Source organism: Puma concolor, chromosome A3, assembly GCF_028749965.1.
Source record: "Puma concolor isolate L17-30 chromosome A3, mPumCon1.1.hap2, whole genome shotgun sequence".
In the NCBI taxonomy this organism is placed as follows: domain Eukaryota; kingdom Metazoa; phylum Chordata; class Mammalia; order Carnivora; family Felidae; genus Puma; species Puma concolor.
In genome coordinates, this window is record NC_141669.1 from 40,696,671 (window position 1) to 40,718,931 (window position 22,261).

The 22,261-nt window shown below is 46.5% G+C and overlaps 2 protein-coding genes across 4 annotated transcripts; one reads left to right on the top strand and one right to left on the bottom strand.

Moving 5' to 3' along the window:
- Positions 1–1,146: 1,146 nt before the first annotated feature.
- Positions 1,147–14,455, top strand: GGCX (gamma-glutamyl carboxylase). 3 transcript variants are annotated; one of them, XM_025931871.2, is made up of 15 exons: positions 1,147–1,304; positions 1,688–1,858; positions 2,971–3,129; positions 3,457–3,622; positions 5,261–5,339; positions 5,775–5,881; positions 7,766–7,929; positions 8,281–8,546; positions 8,676–8,807; positions 9,195–9,346; positions 9,808–9,977; positions 10,169–10,299; positions 10,582–10,729; positions 10,896–11,091; positions 11,526–14,455. In XM_025931871.2, exons 1-15 carry the CDS (start codon positions 1,262–1,264, stop codon positions 11,716–11,718), a joined length of 2,277 nt encoding a protein of 758 aa, XP_025787656.1. In that variant the 5' UTR covers positions 1,147–1,261; the 3' UTR covers positions 11,719–14,455. The 3 variants fall into 3 exon arrangements, with proteins under 3 accessions (XP_025787656.1, XP_086556792.1, XP_086556791.1); XM_086700666.1 differs by lacking the exons at positions 1,147–1,304; positions 1,688–1,858; positions 2,971–3,129 and adding an exon at positions 3,874–4,105 and having other exon boundaries at positions 3,463–3,622; XM_086700665.1 differs by lacking the exons at positions 1,147–1,304; positions 1,688–1,858; positions 2,971–3,129; positions 3,457–3,622 and adding an exon at positions 3,630–4,105.
- A 376-nt stretch (positions 14,456–14,831) lies between these two features.
- MAT2A (methionine adenosyltransferase 2A) lies at positions 14,832–21,474 on the bottom strand. The gene is made up of 9 exons (XM_025931825.2): positions 21,247–21,474; positions 19,226–19,303; positions 19,006–19,128; positions 18,488–18,600; positions 18,257–18,400; positions 17,870–18,088; positions 17,463–17,645; positions 17,178–17,311; positions 14,832–16,471 (listed from the first exon to the last, which is right to left on the bottom strand). The coding sequence occupies exons 1-9, from the start codon at positions 21,335–21,337 to the stop codon at positions 16,369–16,371; spliced, it is 1,188 nt and encodes a 395-aa protein (XP_025787610.1). The 5' UTR covers positions 21,338–21,474; the 3' UTR covers positions 14,832–16,368.
- Positions 21,475–22,261: the final 787 nt, after the last annotated feature.

The following is a 22,261-nucleotide window of genomic DNA, read 5'->3' on the forward strand; positions in this document are numbered from 1 at the left end:
CTGTTTCCAATTAAGGCACACATTAAAGAGATTTGCGTGTAAAACAATACAGTACTACTGTAGTAGTAGTAGTGTTACTTGTGTAACTTTTTGTGGGAAATATACTTTTTGCATAAAAACGTTATTTCTGTAGGGGCACCTTGGTGGCTCAGTCTGCTCAGCATCTGACTTCGGCTCAGGCCGTGATCTCACAGTTCATGAATTCCAGCGCCCACATGGGGCTCTCTGCTGTCAGCGGGGAGCCTGCTTTAGATCTTCTCTACCCGCCCCTTCCCAGCTGTCTCCTTCAAACATAAACATTTTTTAAAATGTTATTTATGTAAACGTATAATGGGCTTATTTCTGTCTTTTTAAGCGAATCAATACATATTTTAAACATTTCTCAGTGTACATTTCTAATATGGTAAACGTGGAAAAAGAAAACCCACGTAAATAAAAGCTCTTTAGGGTTCTCAATAATGTGCACCTGGGTCAAAGTGTCCTGAGACCAAAACAATGTGAGAACCGCTGTTCTAGGATGCCGTCCAGTGATGCAGTTGGCCAATCCCAGCGCAGTAAATAGATATTACAGTGCTGGTCAAGCCTCACCTCTCTAGGAATCCTCCCTGATCGACCACACTTTATCTACACACTGCCCATATTCTACATCCCCTCTGCAGTTGTGCGCTTCCCCAGCTGATTTCAAACCTCTGGTCCCTGGCAGGTACCGGAAGAGAGAATAAAGTAACTCGCACCCTCTCCCTATGCCGGGATAGCCCTTTGAGGTGTGTCCTCAACTCAGAGGTCAACCTTTCTGGGGAACAGTCTGACATTTGCGCCCGCATCGCTCATGTCTGGGAGCACCGCAGGGACACCATAACCTGGAGACGCCTAATGGGGGCAGGAGGAGCCCAGGGAAGTTGCCAGAATTCCGCGATATCTTAAGGCTGAAGGCATAGAGGGGCTTCGGAACGCTTCGGGGGAGAGACAGGTCTGGCGGCTGAAACGAGGCGGGTCTAGGGTATCCTCACCCCTCCTCTGTCACAAAGCAAGGCGACGCCCGCTGAGGCGCTGGCTCGCTTGCACTAAGGCTCTTCGCTCCTCCCTTTGCCGCCAAGCAGGGAGTCGGCGCAGCTGGCCAAAGCCCTCCACGACAGTCCCGGCGCTTTGCGGCCAGCCGCGCGCGTGCTGATGTGTCGGGGAGGCGGGGCTCAGGGAAGTGATCCGTCGGGCGCACCTTGCTCCAGCGCCGCGTCTGTGGCGGTGTTACCTCCTTGGAGCTATGGCGGTGTCTGCCCGGTCCGCGCGGGCCCCGTCGGACTCACGTAGGCTCAGAGTCCTCCCCTGCGGCACAGAGAGAGAGAGAGAGGGACGCTGGTGTCAGAGGGGCGGGGGCGGGGGCGGTAGCACTGCCCTGTGGGTCCCCGGGAAGGGGGCCTCTGTTCGGAAGGAGCTTGTAGAGAGAGATTGCAGTCCGAGGATTTGGGCTGATGATGACACTCAGGGCGCGAGAGGTTCTGGGGCATTGGAGGATCCAGAGGAGGGGTTGCACTGCAAGTGTGTTAGAGTACTTAGGAATCTGTGGGATGACCTGGTAGGCAGAAACCCTGGGGCTGTTGGGGCTGTGATTTCTGTGATTTGGGGAGAAGTCGATTTTAAAGCACTTCCATCCCCACACCTGCACACACGCCTTCTCTGTTGTTTGCAGATAAAGTACAGAAAGACAAGGCTGGACGGACTTCAGGGCCCAGTCAGGGCAGCGGAATGGCGAAACTCTTGGGTTTTGAGTGGACAGATGTTTCCAGCTGGGGGAGGCTGGTGACCCTGCTGAACCGACCAACGGATCCTGCCAGCCTGGCCGTCTTCCGTTTTCTCTTTGGTAAGTCCGGTTTCTGGGAGGGGCCAGTGTGGTGCTGGGTGAGAGAATAACAATCCTCCTTTGTGCATTTCTTGGTTACTTAGTGATTTGCCTCCCTTTTCCTTAGAGCTGAAGATACTGATATCCTGGAAGAGATCTTTGTGGAGTTTAGGATCAAATCCAGCTTTGTCTCTGATTAGGGTTTGGAGGCCAGAAATCCTATGATCTGAGGTCATAGGAAATACAGAGGCAGAAGAACAGAGACCCATTTTGCTTGTGGCATGAAGTTGCCCAGTAACTATACTGAGGACTAGACCTCAGAGAAATGGCTAGGTGACAGGGCAGACATTTTGGCTGTGAATCCTGAATCCAGAGTTTCCTAACTCATAGGCCACACAAGGATGCTTGGAACGGGTTACAGATGTGCTGAGATATCCATCCCCTTAGCCCAGTGGTTCTCAACTGGTGGCAGTTTTGCTGTCCAGGAGACATTTTTATTTGTCACAACTTGGGGAAGAGGAAGTAGTTGGCCACGGACCGGTGTGTACTTAGGAGCCAGGGATGCTGTGACCTAATGGTACACAGGAGAGCCCCTCCCAGCAAATAATTAACCAGACTAAAATGTGATTGTCCCGAGGTTGAGAAACCCTGCCTAAACTGGAACTGTCCTCCTGACCTGAGTAGCTGCTTTTGTTTGCTCTAGTGTGTAAGCCAAGTACTATATTCTGGGCGTGCTAGGAAGTGAAACAGTTTGAGAAGCACCACCCTAGAACACTTTCTATGCCTCGTAGGACAGACTTTAAGTTATCAAAACCTAAACAGTATTTATAGTGTTTTGTACACTTTTCTCATTTAATCCTCTTTGTAACCCTGTAAAAGATGAGCCCCTTTCTCAAATAGGGAATGAAGAATTAGCTCAGTGAGGTGCGGTGGCCGTCTGAGATCACATAACCGGCATAATGCTTAGCACAGAGTAGGCGCTCAGTAATTATTGTTGAGGGAATGAGTGAGTGGCAGAGCCAGGGTTAGGTAAGAAGTCTGACCCTGGAGCTGGGTGCATTCCACTGTATTCCCGTGTATTCCACCTCTTCCTTTGCTGAGGCCTAACGGCCCCTCCTTGACTACCTTCTCAGGGCTGATGATGGTGTTGGACATTCCCCAGGAACGGGGGCTCAGCTCCCTAGACCGAAGATACCTGGATGGGCTGGAGGTTTGCCGCTTCCCCTTGCTGGATGCCCTGCAGCCACTACCACTTGACTGGATGTATCTTGTCTATACCGTCATGTTTCTGGGTGAGGGAAAGTGTGGGAGAGATGGGAGTATTACCTGGCCTACCTAAAACAAAGAAATACAAAGCATGCTGGTGAATGACCAAAGTCTTGGGTTCATTATTTCACTTCTGCTGTGATTCATAATTTCATCTTGCTGACCTGTGTGTCATCTGAGCTGTGATCCCATAAGTCTTTTTAAAATATTAGAGTAACATTTAATTTTCATTTAGTTTTACCCGATGATAAAATGTCCTATGACTTTTCTTGATCCCACCCACAGCCTGTCCCAGGGGAGCTGGGCCTGTGGTGACCCTTTGACCTCTTAATCCTCTCCCCCACAAATCCCAGGGGCACTGGGCATGATGCTGGGCCTGTGCTACCGGATAAGCTGTGTGTTATTCCTGCTGCCATACTGGTATGTGTTTCTCCTGGACAAGACGTCATGGAACAACCACTCCTATCTGTATGGTTTGTTGGCCTTTCAGCTGACATTCATGGATGCGAACCACTACTGGTATGAGTCTAGGGGAAAGGGGGAAGGGTTGGCTGGGTCAGGATGGTTACTGGTGATAGGGGCCCAGTGAGGTCCTAGAATTTGCCCCAGCAAGCATATTTTCAACCGTGCTTTGCAAAGTGTGGTTACAGGGTCACATTTTGATTCGGATGAATTCGGGAGGGGGAAGGATCAGTGAGTTGGGGCACTTGGGATGACAAAAAGGAAGATGGCTCCATTCCCAACCCTCCACTCTTTCCGTATCTCCCCAGGTGCCTTGATCTATCCAATTCCTGTAATCCTCTTAGAAGAAGAGAAGACTAAAGCCAGACATAGATGTTTTCAGATACCTCAAGGGTGGTCATGTGGAAGAGGGAGCAGACTTTCTCTGTGTGAGCCCAGGGGGGCAGAGTTAGAGCCAAGAGTAGCGGTTGCTGTGAGGCAGAGTCATATCAGAAGGAGAGGGCCCATCAGGGCCGCTCAGCAGTGCTGTCCTGGGAGGAGGTAACCCTCCCCCACCTCCGGCTTAGGCGACCATCTTTCATGGGAGGTGGTGAAGGGATTTGGAGACAGGGTGGCAGGGCGGATGATCTCTAGGGATCCTCCCCATTAAGTGAAAGCAAATATGCAAATATGAAATGTCAGTAAGATGGGTATAGGGAAAAAAAATCTCAAATGTTGAGTGTGTTACTGATTTATCAGTCATTAATTAACTTTCATTTATTAATATAACATACAGATACCCCTTTGGTAAATCTTTAAATTCATTCAAAATAGCCAGCTCTGATCATATAAAATTAAGACAGTTTTGACAATACTCCTGAAAAGATTCATTTTTATAATTTTTACACAATTTGAAAAAATACCTATCCTTTACTGAAAGCTTTGCACATGGCCAGACACTATACTAAATACTTTAAATTTTTCCTCATTACAATGCCATGAGGTCTATAGTGCTGTTCTATTTATAAATGAGGAAACTAAGGCATAGGGAAGGATTGGCCTAAGGTCATCCACCAGGCTAAGAGGCACAAGTGAGAATCCAGGTCTCCTTAACTACAGACTGCAGTGCTCTTGACCACAAGTGTAAACTGCCCCTTCCCCAACTTCTCTGCTTATTCATTGTGTTCTTGAAAACCTGTTTTGCTGCTGCCTCCCTAGAATACATCTAGTCTTAGTGTCTTGGGTATCTCTCCCAAGGTAGCTGTTAGCAGGTACCCTCCAGCACTACATCCTGGCATCTAGGTCTATGAAATGTCAGTTTGTCTTGGATTTTGGAATTTTTTTTTTTAATGCAGTATACGTTTACATATACCTTTAGCTTTTCAACCGTTCTTCTCAAATTCATTCTTTTTCAAATTCAGTCATATTCTAGCACTATGGTCCCTTCCCTGATTTGTTCCATTAGGACAAACTAATTTACTAACTAATGGTAAACACTGAACTCTTTGTCATTATCACTCACTAGTAACATTTCTGTCATGACCTAGTCACTGTTAAATTTGCTTATGTAATTCTAAAAGACCTTTAGAATAGCCCGGAGAACCTAAGAGGATATGGGAAGACTTCCTGGGATAGAGAGGTTATTACATTTAAAAAGAAAGGTGGAAATGTGCTGGACTAAGAAGCTCTCCTTACTGCTTGCTTCTCTTCGTGTAGGTCTGTGGACGGCCTGCTGAATGCCCGTAAGCAGAATGCCCACGTGCCCCTTTGGAACTATGCTGTGCTGCGGGGCCAGGTACAGGATTTGAGGAAAGAGGGAGGTGATCTTTGATACCCACTGTCAGTGTGGCCATCCTGCTGCCAGACCCCACTGTTCTCTGCCTCCTTGGATTCCTTTTGCTGGAAAGCTAGGCCGCCTCTTCTGTTGTTCCCAGTCCCCTAGTCTCTGGGTTCTCTTACCTTGTCATGGAAAGAATAGAGCTTTATCCCTGCTAGATTGACATCCTTATGAGAGATATATGCTTCATGACTTTCTTTGGTACCTAATACTGTGCCTGGCATTGGTAGAATGTCAATAAATACTTGTTGGGTGAGTGACTATCCCAGTTGAGTGAATCTAATCTTCCTTAGGCCCTGAACTCAGATCAGAACTTGTGTTATTGCCAGTAGTCTGTAGAAAACGGGGTTCTTTTTTTTGTTTGAATGTTCGTTTTGCATTTTGTGTTTGCAGATCTTCATTGTGTACTTCATTGCGGGTGTGAAAAAGCTGGACGCAGACTGGGTTGAAGGCTATTCCATGGAGTACCTGTCCCGGCACTGGCTCTTCAGTCCCTTCAAGTGAGTGGCAGTCAGGGCAGAGTTTTCGTTGAGGCACAGGTACACAGCAGGTGACTCACCTCCCCCAGGCTTATGGTAACAACTGCCCTCCCTGCTTTGCCTGAATTTGCCACATGCTTTCCTCTGGCCACTCATCTTCCTATTCAGCAGAAGGCAGAGTCAGTGATACCGAAAGATCTAGGCCTACCTGTCCCTGGGCAAGAACAAAGGGAACAAACTAAAAGACGAAAGTCAGAATGAAGTGAGTTGGTGAATGAGTCCGTGCTCCCTGCAGCCGCCATAGGTGGTGCCTTGTGTTGCCGCCCCGGCCTCTCGCCGGAACTCCTCAGCCAGTGTACATAGATGGACAGTCAGTGGCCCTGCCCTGACAAATCATTGTTGCAAGCTCTTTAGAAAACGGAGGTTTGCCTCTCTTGAATTCTCCTTTCCTTCTGTTTTTCCTTGCCTCTTTTACTTTATTCTTTCTTTTTCCCTGTTCTTTCCCAGTTCCAAAAGTTTGACTTTATTATGTTAGGCATTCACTTTTTATTTTTTTATTTTTTAAGTATGTTTATTTATTTTGAGAAAGAGTGAGCCCTTGCACAGGAAGGGCAGAGAGAGAAGGAGAGAGAGAAAAATCCCAAACAGGCTCTGCACGTTCAGTGTGGAACCTGACGCAGGGCTCGAACTCATGAACTGTGGGATCGTGACCTGAGATGAAATCAAGAGTCGGATGCTTTAATCCACTGAGCCACCCAGGTGCCCCTGTCAGGCATTCACCTTTTAAAATTCCTCCCTTCCTTCCTTCCCTCCTTCCTTCCTTCCTTCCCTCCTTCCTTCCTTCCTTCCCTCCTTCCTTCCTTCCTTCCTTCCTTCCTTCCTTCCTTCCTTCCTCCCTCCCTCCCTCCCTCCCTCCCTCCCTCCCTTCCTTCCTTTCTTCCTTCTTAAATGTTTATTTTCTGACAGAGAGAATGAGCTGGGGAGGAGGGGCAGAGAGAGGGAGACAGAATCAGAAGCAGGCTCTGCACTCAGCCCCATGTAGGGCTGGAACCCAGGAACCACGAGATCATGACCTGAACCCAAGTCGGACTCTTAACCAGCTGAGCCACCCAGGTACCCCAGTTTCTTCTCATTTATAAACTCCATGAAGAATCTACTCCCGGGGTTCCTGGGTGGTTCAGTCAGTTAAGATTCAGACTTTGGCTCAAGTCATGATCTCACGGTTCGTAGGTTTGAGCCCTGTATCAGGCTCTGTGCTGACAGCTTACCCTACTTTGGATTCTGTCTCCCTCTCTGCTCCTTCCCCGCTCATACTGTGTGTGTATGTGTGTGTGTGTGTGTGTGTGTGTGTGTGTGTGTGTGTGTCTCAAAAATAAACATTAGGGGCATCTGGGTGGCTCAGTCGGTTAAGCATCTGACTTTAGCTCAGGTCATGATCTCAGTCTGTGAGTTCGAGCCCTGCATCAAGCTCTGTGCTGACAGCTCAGAGCCTGGAGCCAGCCTTGGATTCTGTGTCTGCCTCTCTCTCTGCCCCTCCCGTACTCATGCTCTGTCTCTCTCCACCTCTCAGAAATGAATAAATGTTAAAAAAAAATTTCTTTTTTAAAAATAATAAAAATAAACGTTAAAAAAAAAACACCTACTCCCCAAAGTACACTCACTTCTCAATCAGATTTGCTCTGTGGAATCTGCCCTAACTTATTACATAGGGCATGTGGAAAAAAATTGAACCGCTAAAGTGCGTGGAAATGAAAAGGGGTTGGAAACTCCCATAGGGTGTCTTTGTGCAGAGTTCTACCCACCTGCTATGGTACATCCTTTGGCAAGGACAGGGTGGTGGAGTTTGCTGTGAATGCTGGGTTCTCCGGTGGGCTGGTGCCTGACATTTGTTCCTGGTCTCTACAGACTGGTATTGTCCGAGGAGATGACTAGTCTGCTAGTGGTGCACTGGTGTGGACTGCTGCTCGACCTCTCAGCCGGTTTCCTGCTCTTCTTTGATGCCTCGAGGTCCATTGGCCTCCTCTTCGTGTCCTACTTCCACTGCATGAATTCCCAGCTTTTCAGCATCGGTCAGTACCTGTGGTCTGGTAGGAGATGGGAAGCCACAGGTTTGCGGGGAGGGACTGGCCGGAGACATTGTCTGGGAGTGGGAGATGGTGACGGGAATTGGAGTTAAACTGAGCCAGATGTAGTCACTGGAAAATGGCAGTAAACAGGAAGAGAGGACTGGGGCCTCTGGGCTCAACTAGCGTGTTGTGTAGGAAGGAATCTCGGGGAAGTAAGAATCCTCTAGTTAAGAACTTCTTTCGTCACAAGTAGAATACCTGGGAGAGGCTTCCTGAAGTAGGGGAGTGGAGGGGATTACCCATGTTCCCTGCAACCAAACTCCTGAAACGCTTATTTTCTCCCTGCCTTCCTAGGTATGTTCCCGTACGTCATGCTCGCCAGCAGCCCTCTCTTCTGCTACCCTGAGTGGCCCCGGAAGCTAGTATCTCACTTCCCTGAAAGGCTGCAAGAACTGCTGCCCCTCAAGGCTGCCCCTCAGCCCAGTGTGTCCTGCGTATATAAGAGGAGCCGAGCCAAAGGTGGCCAGAAGCCAGGGCTGCGCCATCAGCTCGGTGCCGCCTTCACCCTGCTCTACCTCCTGGAGCAGCTCTTCCTGCCCTATTCTCATTTCCTCACCCAGGTATGTGTGGGCTGGGGGTTAGGTTGGGAAGTGGCAGAGGTCACAACGTTAGGGAAGTATGGGGCCGTGTCGGTTGAGAATGGGGTTAGGAGAACTGTTGGGCTGATTGCCTCTGTCCTGCTTTTTCAGGGCTATAACAACTGGACAAATGGGCTGTATGGCTATTCCTGGGACATGATGGTACACTCGCGCTCCCACCAGCACGTGAAGATCACCTACCGTGACGGCCGCACTGGCGAGCTGGGCTACCTTAACCCTGGGGTGAGATGTCTGATGCTGACAACTTACTGTTCTTCAGAGCTCCCTTGAGCATTGGGGTCTGATTTGGTCCTAAATATAATTATAAAATAAAACAAATTTGGGTCCGCTCTGCCCACTCTGTCCTCTCAGGAGCCAGGTTGACTCTTCTTTTGTGTGAGTTCAAATAGGGCAGTGTCATTCACTTCCTTTGAATTGAAATTAGATTTAGGAAAGGTAAGTATATCAAGCCCAGCAATAAACAATTCTTCCCCAGAGACGAGTTCAGGGTTTTTTTTTTCCTGGTCAAAATAGGCACCAGACAGGACTCTCTTAGTGCCATTGACAGTGCATGACCCATCTGGGAGGTTGATAATGATGAGGTGGGACTAATGTGGGGGTTTGGGGCAGGTATTCACACAGAGCCGACGATGGAAGGATCATGCAGACATGCTGAAGCAATATGCTACTTGCCTGAGCCAACTGCTTCCCAAGTACAATGTCACTGAGCCCCAGATCTACTTTGATATTTGGGTCTCCATCAATGACCGCTTCCAGCAGAGGTGGGCACAGGGAACAGAGAAGGGGAAAAATGAAGTCCCACTCCTTTTGCCAAGATGAACAGCCCATGCTCCCCAGTGTTGTCTTGCTTGAAAGGCTGTCTGTCCTCTGGTGCATGTCCCTGTTGACTTGGTTGTGGGCATAGCTGATTGTTTCCAGCAGGGGGCACCATCAACCAGCAGAAAAGGTAACTGACTTTTTTTTTTTTTTTTTTTTTTTTTCCTAAGATGCTGTTAACACAATTCTCCTCAGGTGGCCACTAACCCCCATTCTTCCCAATGCTCCAGAATCTCTTTCTCCTTCTCTCTCTGCCCCAGACTGGCAATAATATGCTGACATAAGCCATTTCTTCTGTTTGGAAACCCTGTTCCCTCTATCTGGGAGCAGTGATGAAGGGAACAGAACCAGAAATTCTGGTGGGTAGGTGCTGTGGTCTCTTTAGAACATGGTTTTCTTTCCTAAGGATTTTTGACCCTCGTGTGGACATCGTGCAGGCCGCCTGGTCCCCATTCCAGCGTACATCTTGGCTGCAGCCACTGTTGATGGACCTGTCTCCCTGGAGGACCAAGTTACAGGAAATCAAGAGCAGCCTGGACAACCACACTGAGGTGGTTTTCATTGCAGATTTCCCTGGTATGGAGGAAAGCAAAGAACCTTTGCTGTTTTTCCCTGTGGTTTCCTTGGCCAGCGACATTGCCTGTGATGGAGAGGGGAGGGGCATTCCTGATGGGAGGAATGTTCTTGCGACCTGAAGGGTGGTAGTGGTAAAGGGAATTATTTCATCTTCCATGGGGTAAGCTGGGGAACTTTGTTGCCCCTGGCAGGGCTGCATCTGGAGAATTTTGTGAGTGAAGACCTGGGCAACACTAGCATTCAGCTGCTGCAGGGGGAGGTGATTGTGGAGCTGGTGGCAGAACAAAAGAATCAGACTCTTCAGGAGGGAGAAAAAATGCAGGTATTTTGCTGGAATTAACAATGGCAGAAAAGTTTAGATGAGTGGAGTCGATTTACTATAGACTCCAAAGTGGGAGCTCAAAAATCAAGGGTCCCCAGGGCTGTGAACAGCCTCATCCAGGATTCTAGAAGTCAGTTCCTTCGGACTCCAAAATACAATGAAAAGAAAGATGTCTAGGTAGGGGGGAAGGGGGGGTGGGTTGGGGTGGGGAATGTAGGAAGCCCATAGGCTGCCTGGGAAAGGTTAGAGAGTGAAGTATGTCCATTTCTTTTCCCTTGTCAGTTGCCTGCTGGTGAGTACCATAAGGTATATACGATGTCACCCAGTCCTTCCTGCTACATGTACATCTATGTCAACACTACGGAGCTTGCACTGGAGCAAGACCTGGCATATCTGCAAGAATTAAAGGAGAAGGTGGAGAATGGAACTGGTGAGTATATGAAGAGTTGGGCTAAGAAAGCACCTGGTTATAAGTCAGGGTTGTGAATGAGGATCTAGCCACTAAAGAATGAACTTGAAGTTTCTGGCTGGTGAAAGGAGAGTTCTAAAAGAGAGAATGACCTCAGTGATTCCTCTTTTTGCCATCTTCTGGGCAGAAATGGGGCCTCTACCTCCAGAACTGCAACCTCTGCTGGAAGGGGAAGTAAAAGGGGGCCCTGAGCCAACACCTCTGGTTCAGACTTTTCTTAGACGCCAGCGACGGCTCCAAGAGCTTGAACGCCGGAGAAATACCCCTTTCCATGAGCGGCTCTTCCGCTTCTTGCTACGGAAGCTCTATATCTTTCGCCGCAGGTGAGTTATACTGACAGCAGTACTGGTCATTGCCGTCAGATGTTTGCAAGTTGGGTAAATTTTCTCTGGTGAAGGTAACGGGAGGGACAATCCCAAGAAAGGACAGTCTAGTGCTAAATACTTTTTCCTCTCCATTCTTTTCCCCCTGATGTAATGGAAGACTGAATGATCTGTGTCTGATGGCCTGCCGTCTTGTTCTGCCTCAGCTCACCGCCAGCCTCCCTGTGGGTTATTCCTACCTCACTCTAGAATCCTTTACTGGACCATATAAGGAGTGGTGTGCCCTTCCAGCTGGGATGGGTGGGTCACCGGGGGGAGATTTTCATTTATGCCTGAGTGAAAGAAGGTAGGACCAGGTGGCCATGAGGGGTTCAGCAGGAATCCCTATGTAGAAACAGGAGTTTGGACTGGCTGGCCTTTTTCTTCTTTTTCAGCTTCCTGATGACTTGTATCTCACTTCGAAATCTGGTATTAGGCCGCCCTTCCCTGGAGCAGCTGGCCCAAGAGGTGACTTATGCAAACTTGCGACCCTTTGAGCCAGTTGGAGAGTCAAGTCATTCAAACACAGATTCTTCGAATTCTGATCCCCCTGAGCCAAATTCTGACCCTGTGCACTCAGAGTTCTGAGGGGGGGCAGATGTTTGGTACAGATGTGGGAGCAGCCAGTCATAGGACCGTCAACCTATGCATTGGAAATGTGAAGAAATTGATATTTTATATATTTTTCTTCTTTATTCATAGTTCTTTTAAATTCAGAGAGGATATCTTAGAGGAGCCAAGAAAGTAAAGCAAGGATAAAATTTATCAATTCAAGGTTGAGGGGCTAGGACAGCCATTCTAGCATAAAGGGCTAAGAGTCAGGTTTAAAGTGACCAGCTCCTTGGGGAAAGAGATTTATGTGCCATGATAACAATAATGCCAAACTGTTCTCAAGTACTTGTTATATGCCTTCATTATTTCATTTAACCCTTAGTGGCCAGTAGTCCCCTATTTTACAGTTGGAGAAAGTAAGGCTCAGAGATCGTATAATTTCAAAGACAACCCTCATAAGAGATGTACCCTGCCTCTTGTAATTTGCAGACTCACGGACAAGAATCATGAAATAGTGTTAGCCTAAAACTTGTCTTGTTAATTACAGGTAAGATTAGGATGGTGATCAAGTTCTAAACGCACAGAGTAATTTTCTCTTCCCTACTGTTGTGGTTCCTTTATTGTTCCTATTATAGCCAGTGAGTTTTTCAGTAGCAGCTATGAGAATAGGTAGGACCAAGTTAAATAAGGAAATTTAGATGATTGGTACTAGCTCTCTCAAAATAAGCTTTAGCATTCTCTCAAAATTAAATTTTAGCATCCTTCTACCCTTTTGTGAGCACAAAGTGATGTAAAGAGAATTAACCAAACTTGGTGAGGGATTAAGGCATGTTTGCCGTTATTTTGTAGGCTTCGATGTACAGGGGGACACAGGAGGCACCTCAATTCCTTGAAAACTCAAAAGCCTGGCATTGGGCTAGAAAGTAAGAATGCATAGAGAAAAAGGAAGAAAAAAGGCCCCTGCTCTGGGTGCTCATGGTCTTGCAGTAAAGACGGTCATGGCAGTATATTGGCAGTCCCAGTAACTTTGATAAAGGATTACATCTGTGTTTTCAGGCTTCGCTTCCCATGCCTCACCCCACCCCACCGTACCCTACTTCCTTGGACAGTGGTCTCAGGGGGTCTTTCCTAGGCAGCTGCCTTCTCACTGTACACACTTGGGATGATGATGTCCTCTCCAGTGGTTTCCAGTGATGCTGCCTAAATTTCTCTCCTGCGCCCTAGACCTATGTATCTAACTAGCTCCATCTGGATATCCCACAAAGCTTTCAAACTCTAACAACTTCTATTCATCCCCAACTCAGGCCTCCTTCTCATTAGTGAATGGCATTTTTTGACCAAGCCACCTGAGTCCTCAGCCTTGATTCTTCCTTTTTTCTCACATTTCTTAAATTTCAGGTTGCATCAGTTCTACCTCTTGAATCTATTCATTTCTACTACCTCTGCGTTCTAATCTAGTTGGAGACAGACCTGAGCAGATACAGTTGTGCAAGTTGGGCCTGAATAAGCGCATCCCACTGAAGTCAAGTGGGACCTCATTCTTACAAGGCATTTGTGTGGGTTAGCTAGCAATAACAGTGCCACGAGGTATCTTGGTCACTTGATAAGTGTGGGGAAACACTGGTTTTCAATAGTTTTGCAGATCTGTGACACAATATACCTCGGCACCGTGTCCTTTTAAGTTCAGCCATCTCTTCCCCTGCAGTCCCCCCACGCCCTGCCCATTACATGACTGCTTTTTGGGGAAGGGACTCCGTGGTAGTTGTAATATAGGCAAGGATGCTACTGTCCCAAACCTGTTAGTGCATCACCTCTTCTTCCCAATGAAAATGTTGGGATGGGATGGAGAGGACAGGTGGTCATCTTAATACTGTTTAAAAAAAGCTATTCAACAGTAAATCTGGATTCAGATTTCACTAGAAATCAGGTCTTGTGCAGCTGTTATGGAAATGGACTATCAATGTCCTTTTTGCTAGGCCTTAGTGTTCTATTTCTCCTCTCAGCATTTGTCCCAGACCAAGTTGTTCCTTTAAACTGTATAAAGTCCAGTACAGATTTCCTTTTAACCTGCACATTGAGCTTTCCTCCCATACCATATTCATGCTTTGATCTTCAACCACTTATAATCACCATCACTCCATTTTACCTTTGCTTCTACTCTTCTCCCTGGGCTGGTCACTATTTCTTCACCCTCATTTTTTAAATAATTTTTTCCCGTTAGGCAGAAGCAAATACTGAACCTAACCTTAATTTCTCTAGTGCTATCCGACCGCCTATAGGCATCCAGTGCATCCCTATCCCCCTTATTTGGCCAGCAGTGCACTGGCATCTAAGAGCTTTTTGAAACTTTAAACGATACCAGGACTTAACCTTGCCCCCCTGCCAATATAGTTATATTTAAGCCTCTAGATAGGTGTAATCAAGCATTCTTTTGGGTTTCACATTTTAAGATCAACAGTAAAGATGAACCACATGATTGCATACATGCTGGTGTAAACCTGTGCCAAGTGGCTCCGGTCTCTACTTTTAGCTCCTGGTTAAAAAGGGATGGTTCAAGCTGTTGTGAACCCCTACAAACTGCCACAAATTTAGAATAAGGGTTTTAGAAACTTGTAGTAACATCATCACTGTAATTGCGCTCAATTTTTCACTGTAGCTCACAAAATGTTTAGAAGCTGGCCCCTCACCACTGCTCAAATTTTGCTGTGTCATGTACTGAACATGGAACTTGCAGCCTTTAACACCTGTTTATAATAAAGGGATTAACACTTCAGGCATAATAAACTTTTCCCCCCTACATTGGAAAGATGAAAAGAGGTTTAAATTTTCAAGACTAAACATTACTGTCCCTTTTACATCCTTAATCTTGGACAGTTTTTAAATGTTACTGGCAGTTAAGTAGCTGCTACATAGTAAGGACATATAGATTTTGTCCACTGCGTCGACCAAAAAAAGCAATGCTAGACAGGGAAGATCTTGGGAGGTTTTTCTTAGTGCTAGGAATAGGATATACAAACCTATTGAAACGCCTGCAGTCCTGGATGAAGGGGTTTGAGGTGATTTCCCTGAACCATGGGAAGGATTACAATTATTCAGGGATAAGGAGTATGTTCTCAGGTCATATTCAAACCAAAGAATAATGGACACAATTAAGGTAGAACCTAGCATTTTATTTAGATCTTCATTAAACTGTTGGAATTGAGAACCAGACATACGTAATAAACCTCCAAAAATAGATCCTGAAAGGCACTTTCTGCTTAGGGCAAGCAGTCATGGAATAAGCATGTAAACAAGCTGGCTTCTCTGTACCACACCAGCCAAGTCAGCTTTCTCCATGGCCAGCCGCACCAGCTCTGCCCTCCCTTCTATTAACACCAGCCAGACCCCCTGTAGGTCTAACCCAAGGTTTTTCTGTAGGACACCTTGGCCTACCTGGGAATGCTGGAAACATGTTGTTAAAGGAATCATGGTGTTGAGGAAAAAAAAAAAAAAAAAAAAAAAAAAAAAATCTTTTAAAAGCTGCCATCTGAGGTGATGGCTTCTCTGTACTTACGCCATACCCCAGAATACAATAAATAAGCAATTAGAAAATGTTCAAGTATGAAGGGATTTCCTCCTCCCCGCCAAAAGCACTGCTCTCTGAAGGAAGCTGGTTTCTCTGTAGCTACACCAGCTGTTCAGAAAGCTCATTGGACCTGGTTTTGAAAATAAAACAAAGTTAAAACCCTGGGAGGAATTATTGTGCAGTGTGGAGTACTCAGTCTTTCTTATAAAGAAAAAAAAAGTTATCTGGTACCAAAGTGTGCAACCTACAGACCCTCAGGTACTGCCCTGTGACTTCTCTGTATGACATCACAAGGGTGCCAAGTGCCTGTTTTTCTAGAGCTAGGAGTTGGTGGTTTGGCTAGTGCTGAAACCATGCATAGGATTGGTTTACTAAATAAAAACCTTATTACGTACGTCCTCCAAAAGACAGCTGAAAAGTGGAGAGATTTTGATTTGGTGCTATTTAAGAGATGGCAATTAAGAGCATAAGCACCAGGGAGATGGTTTAATGGTAACTGCCTTTTTTTTTTTTTTTTTAACGTCAGGCTAGAGCTCCAACTGGAACTTGCGTTACATGCAAGAATGATTGGATAGGGAACACTCCCTGACAAAGAGCTACATAATTAGAAATGGATCAAGTTATAAGGAAGATAAGGGAAGGCTTCACATTCTGAATAGAGCTCAAGACATTACAAATTCATGCTGACAGGGCTATGGCATTGCCAGACAGGCTATAATGGAACTACAAATACTTTACGTGCACATTACAGGACATTTTCAGCATTTGGTGGGAAAGTCAATGCAATTAGGATTTTAGAAGGTTGGGTGATAGGGCACAAAGGTTCAATTTCAAAGCATTATTTACTACAGTGTTGTTGGTTTGTTTCTAGGCAGTTACATGGATCACCTATGCTCACTAAATTCATTATAATGGTGAACAAAACACCTAGGGACAGAATAGCAAGCCCAACTTACAGTCCCCCACACAAGCTAAAATTCATGTCATTGACTAGAGTGACTGCAACTGATCAGGAGCTGAAAGAGGACAGGAAAATTTAGGAAGAAGGGCCCTTTCCCTCAGAGCTTGAAGGCTTCTCTGTAGCCTACGCCAACAAGTCTGGGGAAAAAAGGCTAACACTTTCAATATTTAAGCTTTTTGGGCACTTCCCATGGGAAGCTGTCCCTACCAAAGTGGCCATAGGCTGCAGTCCTCTGATAAATTGGCTTCTTCAGATCCAGATCCCTGGAATATACAAGTCCGTAACTTAATATGTAGCATTCAATTAAAATAAAGCAAAACAATCAGCAAGACTCATTTTCAAGAGTTCTGGCAAATGAGTTCAGTTCTCTGGGGTTTGCTAGGAAAAAAGTTTGTGGCAGAAGTGTTTGTTACTTCCCTGGTGTCCAAACTCCTCGCACAGTCCTTATTAGTAACTACAGTTCTTGTTTTTCCATCCTTGGCTCAACAAATATGAAAATTTGTCATTATTCTGAGAAATTCCAAGTGTCAAAAAGCTCATCTGAGATCATGGCATACTTACCAAGGTCCCATGCCCAAACCCTGTTTATATTTTCTTTATAGCGGTCTTGAATAAATATCCCCACTTATCTGTACTAATTTAAGTAAAATAAACATCCCTAGATAACATGAGCACAAAGCCCAATATCAAACGTGAAAGACTTTTTCTAGGGTGGTTAATCTAAGCAATGGAACACTGTAATTTTAGATTTTTCTTAATATAAGCCTTTACTAAAGGCAACTTAGGTAACATCAACCGTTCTAGGAATTAAAAGGTTTCCCCACTTGAGGAGTCTTCACACCCACCTTCACCTTCTCCGATTTGAACAGATCTCAAAATACACACACACACACACACACACACACACACACACACACACACACACACACCCCCTCATTTTTCACTAACAATAGGCTTTACCATCTTTACCTGACAATGACCCCAGGGCGGAGGTCAAAATTCTTCTTCACAATCTCTAATAGCTCTCTCTCACTCTTCTGAGAGGTGCCATAATGGAAAATGGAGATAGACAATGGATGAGAAACTCCAATAGCATAAGAGACCTAAAAGGATTCAAATGTCATAAAAGTCAGTGATTAAGAGACCCACCCATTTGTACAATACGCTGGTATTTAAAAAACAGAAGTAACTACACTATAAGCCCTCCCACTAGCATGCCTTCTAATCATTCCAATTATGTAAGAAAGTATATACCTGCACAAGAACCCTTCTGCACAGACCTCCTTTAACAAGGGATTTTGCCACCCAACGAGCAGCATAAGCAGCTGAACGGTCCACCTTGGTATAATCCTTTCCTGAAAAGGCACCTCCTCCATGAGCTCCCCAACCACCATAAGTGTCCACAATGATCTTCCGGCCAGTCAAACCAGCATCACCCTGAAATTAAAGAATTCAAGTCACTTTATGCCTAATCCTTTCCAATAAATGGTTCTAGATCAAGCTTCCTAAATACCTATTTCTGTATCACTCAACAAACATCCTCAGAAAATTCACATGCAGACTTAACAAATCTAGAAAAAAAGGTGGTAGCAGCCAAATTTGCAAGTAACCATTACAGAAAATCCAAAAAAGTAAATGGAATTGATACTGCAAGGCCTTACCTGAGGCCCACCAATAACAAATCTGCCACTTGGCTGTAGATGATAGATTGTGTCCTCATCAAGGTATTTTGCAGGTACAACAGCTTTGATGACTTTCTCCTTTAGGGCATCCCTCATCTCATCAAGACAAACTTCTTCATCATGCTGAACAGATATAACAATTGTGTGGACTCTGATGGGAAGCACAGCACCTCGATCCTGCATGTACTGCACAGTCACCTTGAAGGCAAAGCAAATGATCAGAACATCAGTTTACTAGATAGGATAGAGAACCAAGGCAAAGCTAAGTGACAATACAACAAGATAAATACTAGTCTTTAGTAAAAACATTACTGATGTTCTGTGCCAAAGCGGTATGTGTAATCTATCTTTATGATCATCACTTACTTGAGTTTTAGAATCTGGGCGTAACCAAGGCAAAGTGCCATTGCGGCGTAGTTCAGCCAGTTTGGCATTGAGCTTGTGTGCTAAGACAATAGTTAAAGGCATACATTCCTCCGTTTCATCAGTGGCATAACCAAACATCAAACCCTAAAAAAGGAAAAAGTCACCAATGTGATCAATCCAAGCTTCACAATTTCACATTAGAAGAGATGCAAATAGAGTCTACCAAGCTACCTGGTCTCCTGCACCAATGTCTTCCTCATTCCGGTCAAGATGAACACCTTGAGCAATATCTGGTGACTGTTGCTCCAACGCTACCAGCACATTACAAGTCTTGTAGTCAAACCCTACAAACAAAACAATGTCTTAAGAAAAAGGAGAAAAAAAAAAAAAAACCATAGCAATACCCATGCCTTCTATTTACAAGTTATTTGAAATTTCAAATACTGCTATAGAAATCAAATACAGGTATTCCCCCACGTTTTGAAAGTTATGGTTTCATCACTTCACTTTTAGGAAAGACCTGCATTAGTACTTGTTTTCGCTAACTGAGATCTCATGTGGGATCAAGCCCCACGTCAGACTCTGCACTGACAGGTCAAGGAGCCTGTCTGGGATTTTTGCTCCCCCTCCTGTTGGCATGCACTCAGACTCTCTCTCTCAAAATAAATAAACTTTAAAGTAAAAGAGCTAGAGAGTGTTGAAAATATCCGGAAAAATGAGCTTAGAAAAGCCAATTCATTAAAACACACCTTTGGAAGAATCATCATATCCAATGTGTTTAATGGTTTCACGAACCACTTTCTGGTAATCAACAGCAGCTCTGGACGTAATTTCCCCAGCAAGAAGGATCATTCCAGTTTTAGCAACAGTTTCTAATAAAAGAGAAATGCACAATCAAATGCCACTCTTACAAAGTAATTTCCATGAGATTACCTTTTCATCAGTTGGTAAGCAATGTTTAGAACCTACCACAAGCCACTTTGGCATCAGGGTCCTGCTGAAGGTGGGCATCCAGGACAGCATCGCTGATCTGGTCACAAATCTTATCTGGGGAAAAAATTTGTCTCAATTTGTCTCATGGTCAACAGACAATCTCACTGTCATGCCCTTATAAACACAGCTGTAAAGATCTTTGGGAAAGCTTTCTTTCAAAAATTGTGGTGAAACCTACAGAACACAAATTTACGAACTTAACCATTTTCAAGCATACAATTCAGCAATTCAAAGTATGGAGATCTTAACTGCTAAATAGAGCACTGCTTTACCAGAAACCTTTTGACTGAAGAATAAATGCTGGATATAATACTGCATGTTACTTGAAAACTTGATACCATAGTCTTAATATAGCTGCACCACAAGCTCACCAATTCAGATTAGCCAGAATACCCAGCACGTTTAACATATTTAAATTCATTGTGATATATGCACTTTACACCTTAGGAGGACTCTATTCCATCTCTTAAGTATTTCAGACATTTTGAAAAATTAAGTTCCCAGGCAGAACAATTTCCACTGTTATGCAGAACAGCCATATAACTCAAGTTAATCAAATTGAAGTGTTTATCCTCAAACCCAAAAGCAAAGCAGGGAAACATTTTTGATTTGCCAAAGGAGTAGTCCAGGAATAGGAGCTGAATAGACTGGGAAATGTCCCATGTATTCTGAATCCTTGTTTCCTCCCCGACTGTATCACCATTTATTAAAAACAGAGAGAACAGAAATCCCTCTCCCAGAGAGATCACTTTCCTGAATTTTCTACAATCATCCGGAACAATTAAAGCAAAATGTACATTGCAGTCAAATCAGAAGTTCAAGACTTAATCTACAAACTGGTATAAACGCCTGACTTAAAGTATTAAATTAATAAAAGGTGGGCCAAATAACCTGTCAAATTCTCAAAACTGAGGGAAGGTGGGTAACCCACACCAGAACACCTGACCTTCACTCATCAGGATCTTGGGGTCTGTCCTCTCCTAGATCACTGGGCTGCTTGTGGGATTTCATCATAGGCACAGGAGACTTACTAGAGAAATGCATCTTTAAAGCCATTAGACTAGATTACCAGATCACTGTGGTCATCCTAAGAAAAGGTAGAACCAGTAGAGCAAAAGACTCGTCTTTACTAGACTGAGATTCAAAGTTCCTTGAAATAGCTTTACTCGTTCACGTGTAAATTGATCTCCATAATGGCGGACTAGTGGACAAAGCCCAGAGAAGGAGATGTTCGGTAAAACCCTGCCCAACGGTAAAGCACCAAAGACTTTAAAGGGAAATCCAACCCAATGGCAGCTTACACTTAATTCATGCTTCCAATCCTTTTCAAACATGGTCCAAATAAGGCAGGCCTTCCCCAACCCGCGCTATATTTAGTTGGAGGCTGTCACCTTGACGGCAAGGCCATATACTGCCGAAGGACACATCCGTATTCTCCTGGGTACCGTAATGGCCCAAGGCAAGAATTAACGGACTCGGCAGACGTCCCGAGGCACGGGCCCCCCACTCCGCACACCCGAGCGCTCCGGTAGCCCGACGGCTCCCCCTCGCCCGGATGCCACATGCGGCAAACACGTGGTTGCGGCTGCAATGCGGGGCGCGCGCTCCCGAGGGCCGGCGGCGAGCTCTCGGGGCCGGTCGCCCACTCGAGGGCTTTCAGACGGCAGGGCGGAGATGAGGAAATAGTGCCCTCCCTGGGTAGAGCACAGCTGTCCCGGCCCCCGCCCTTCTCGTTTTCTAGAATCTTCCGCATGCCGAGGCGCGCGGCCGGATGGGAAGGGAGGGGAGGAGAGGGCAGGGGAGGAAGGGGGAGGGGAGCGGCGGCCACGCGCTCGGCACCGGCGGCGCCACGAGGAAGGCGCGCGGCCGCCGCTCTTCCCACCGCCCGGCGGGTGAAGGCAACTAGCACGGGCACCGTCGCCGGCCGGACTCGGCCGGCCGGGCCCGGCCCTGCCCACGCCCCGCCTCTCACTTCCCTCCAGGGCCCGTCACCTCACCTGGGTGGCCTTCCCCCACAGACTCTGAGGTGAAGAGGAACGTGCCCTCCTCGATGAACGCCTCGTGAAAACCGTTGAGCTGCCCGTTCATGTTGGGGTTCGTAGCGGTGAGTATTAAGCGGCGTTGAGGAAAAAGGGAGCGGCGAGGCAACGGCTGCGAAGTGCACAAGAGGACAGCGCTCTAATCTGCTCGGGCGGGCGGCGCGGAGCGAACGAGGCGGCGGGCGGTGCGGCCCAGTATTTATACACAGCGCCAGCGCGCGCCCGGCCCGAGCCCCGCCCCTCGGCGCCGCGCGCCACTGCGCCACTCGCGCGGAGGCAGGCAGAAGGGGCGGTGCGCGGACGCGGGAGCTCGGGCTGAACCACTCTGCGAGGCAGGGGGCGGAAGCGGATTCGCCCCTCCTGCGAATATTTAGTTATCTTAAGCACTTATAACAAGGGATAAAGTGGACATGCGAGTATACCGCGTCCTCGTGCCCTTCCGTGTTCGGAGTGGGAGGAAATGCGACGTGGACTTTATGGGCCTGTTCCCCTTGCTGTGACATGGCACCTCCCTTCCGACCGTTGACCGGGCTATCTGGCCGCGAGGTCGCGTCCCCCAGCGGTGACTGCGGGAATCGGCGGAGGTTTTGTCCTCAAGCTATGCCTGAGGGTCTTTCCGGCCGCCCCGCCTTAAGATGCCCTGGTGACAGGGAGCCGGTGGCCCTCAGCCATGTGAAAGTGGCCATTTTGGCTGACCAGCGCACGATTCTTCTTACGGCCTTATTCATCCGCGCCCCGCGCGCTGCTGCCGACTTGGAATTCTGAGGCTTGCTAGTAATTTATTGGTTAATGCCTCGGTGTTGAAAATGGCCGAAAAGGAGAATAACGAGAGTTCTGTCATCGATTCAAACGATTGCCGTCCTACTTGCACCCCAGCGCTAAAGTTTCTGAAAGAGGCCCTTACCCTTTGTTGCTCTTGCAGTGGAGGCCGCGCTCCTGCCCCTTCAGCTCTGGCCTTCTCTCTGTCCAAGAA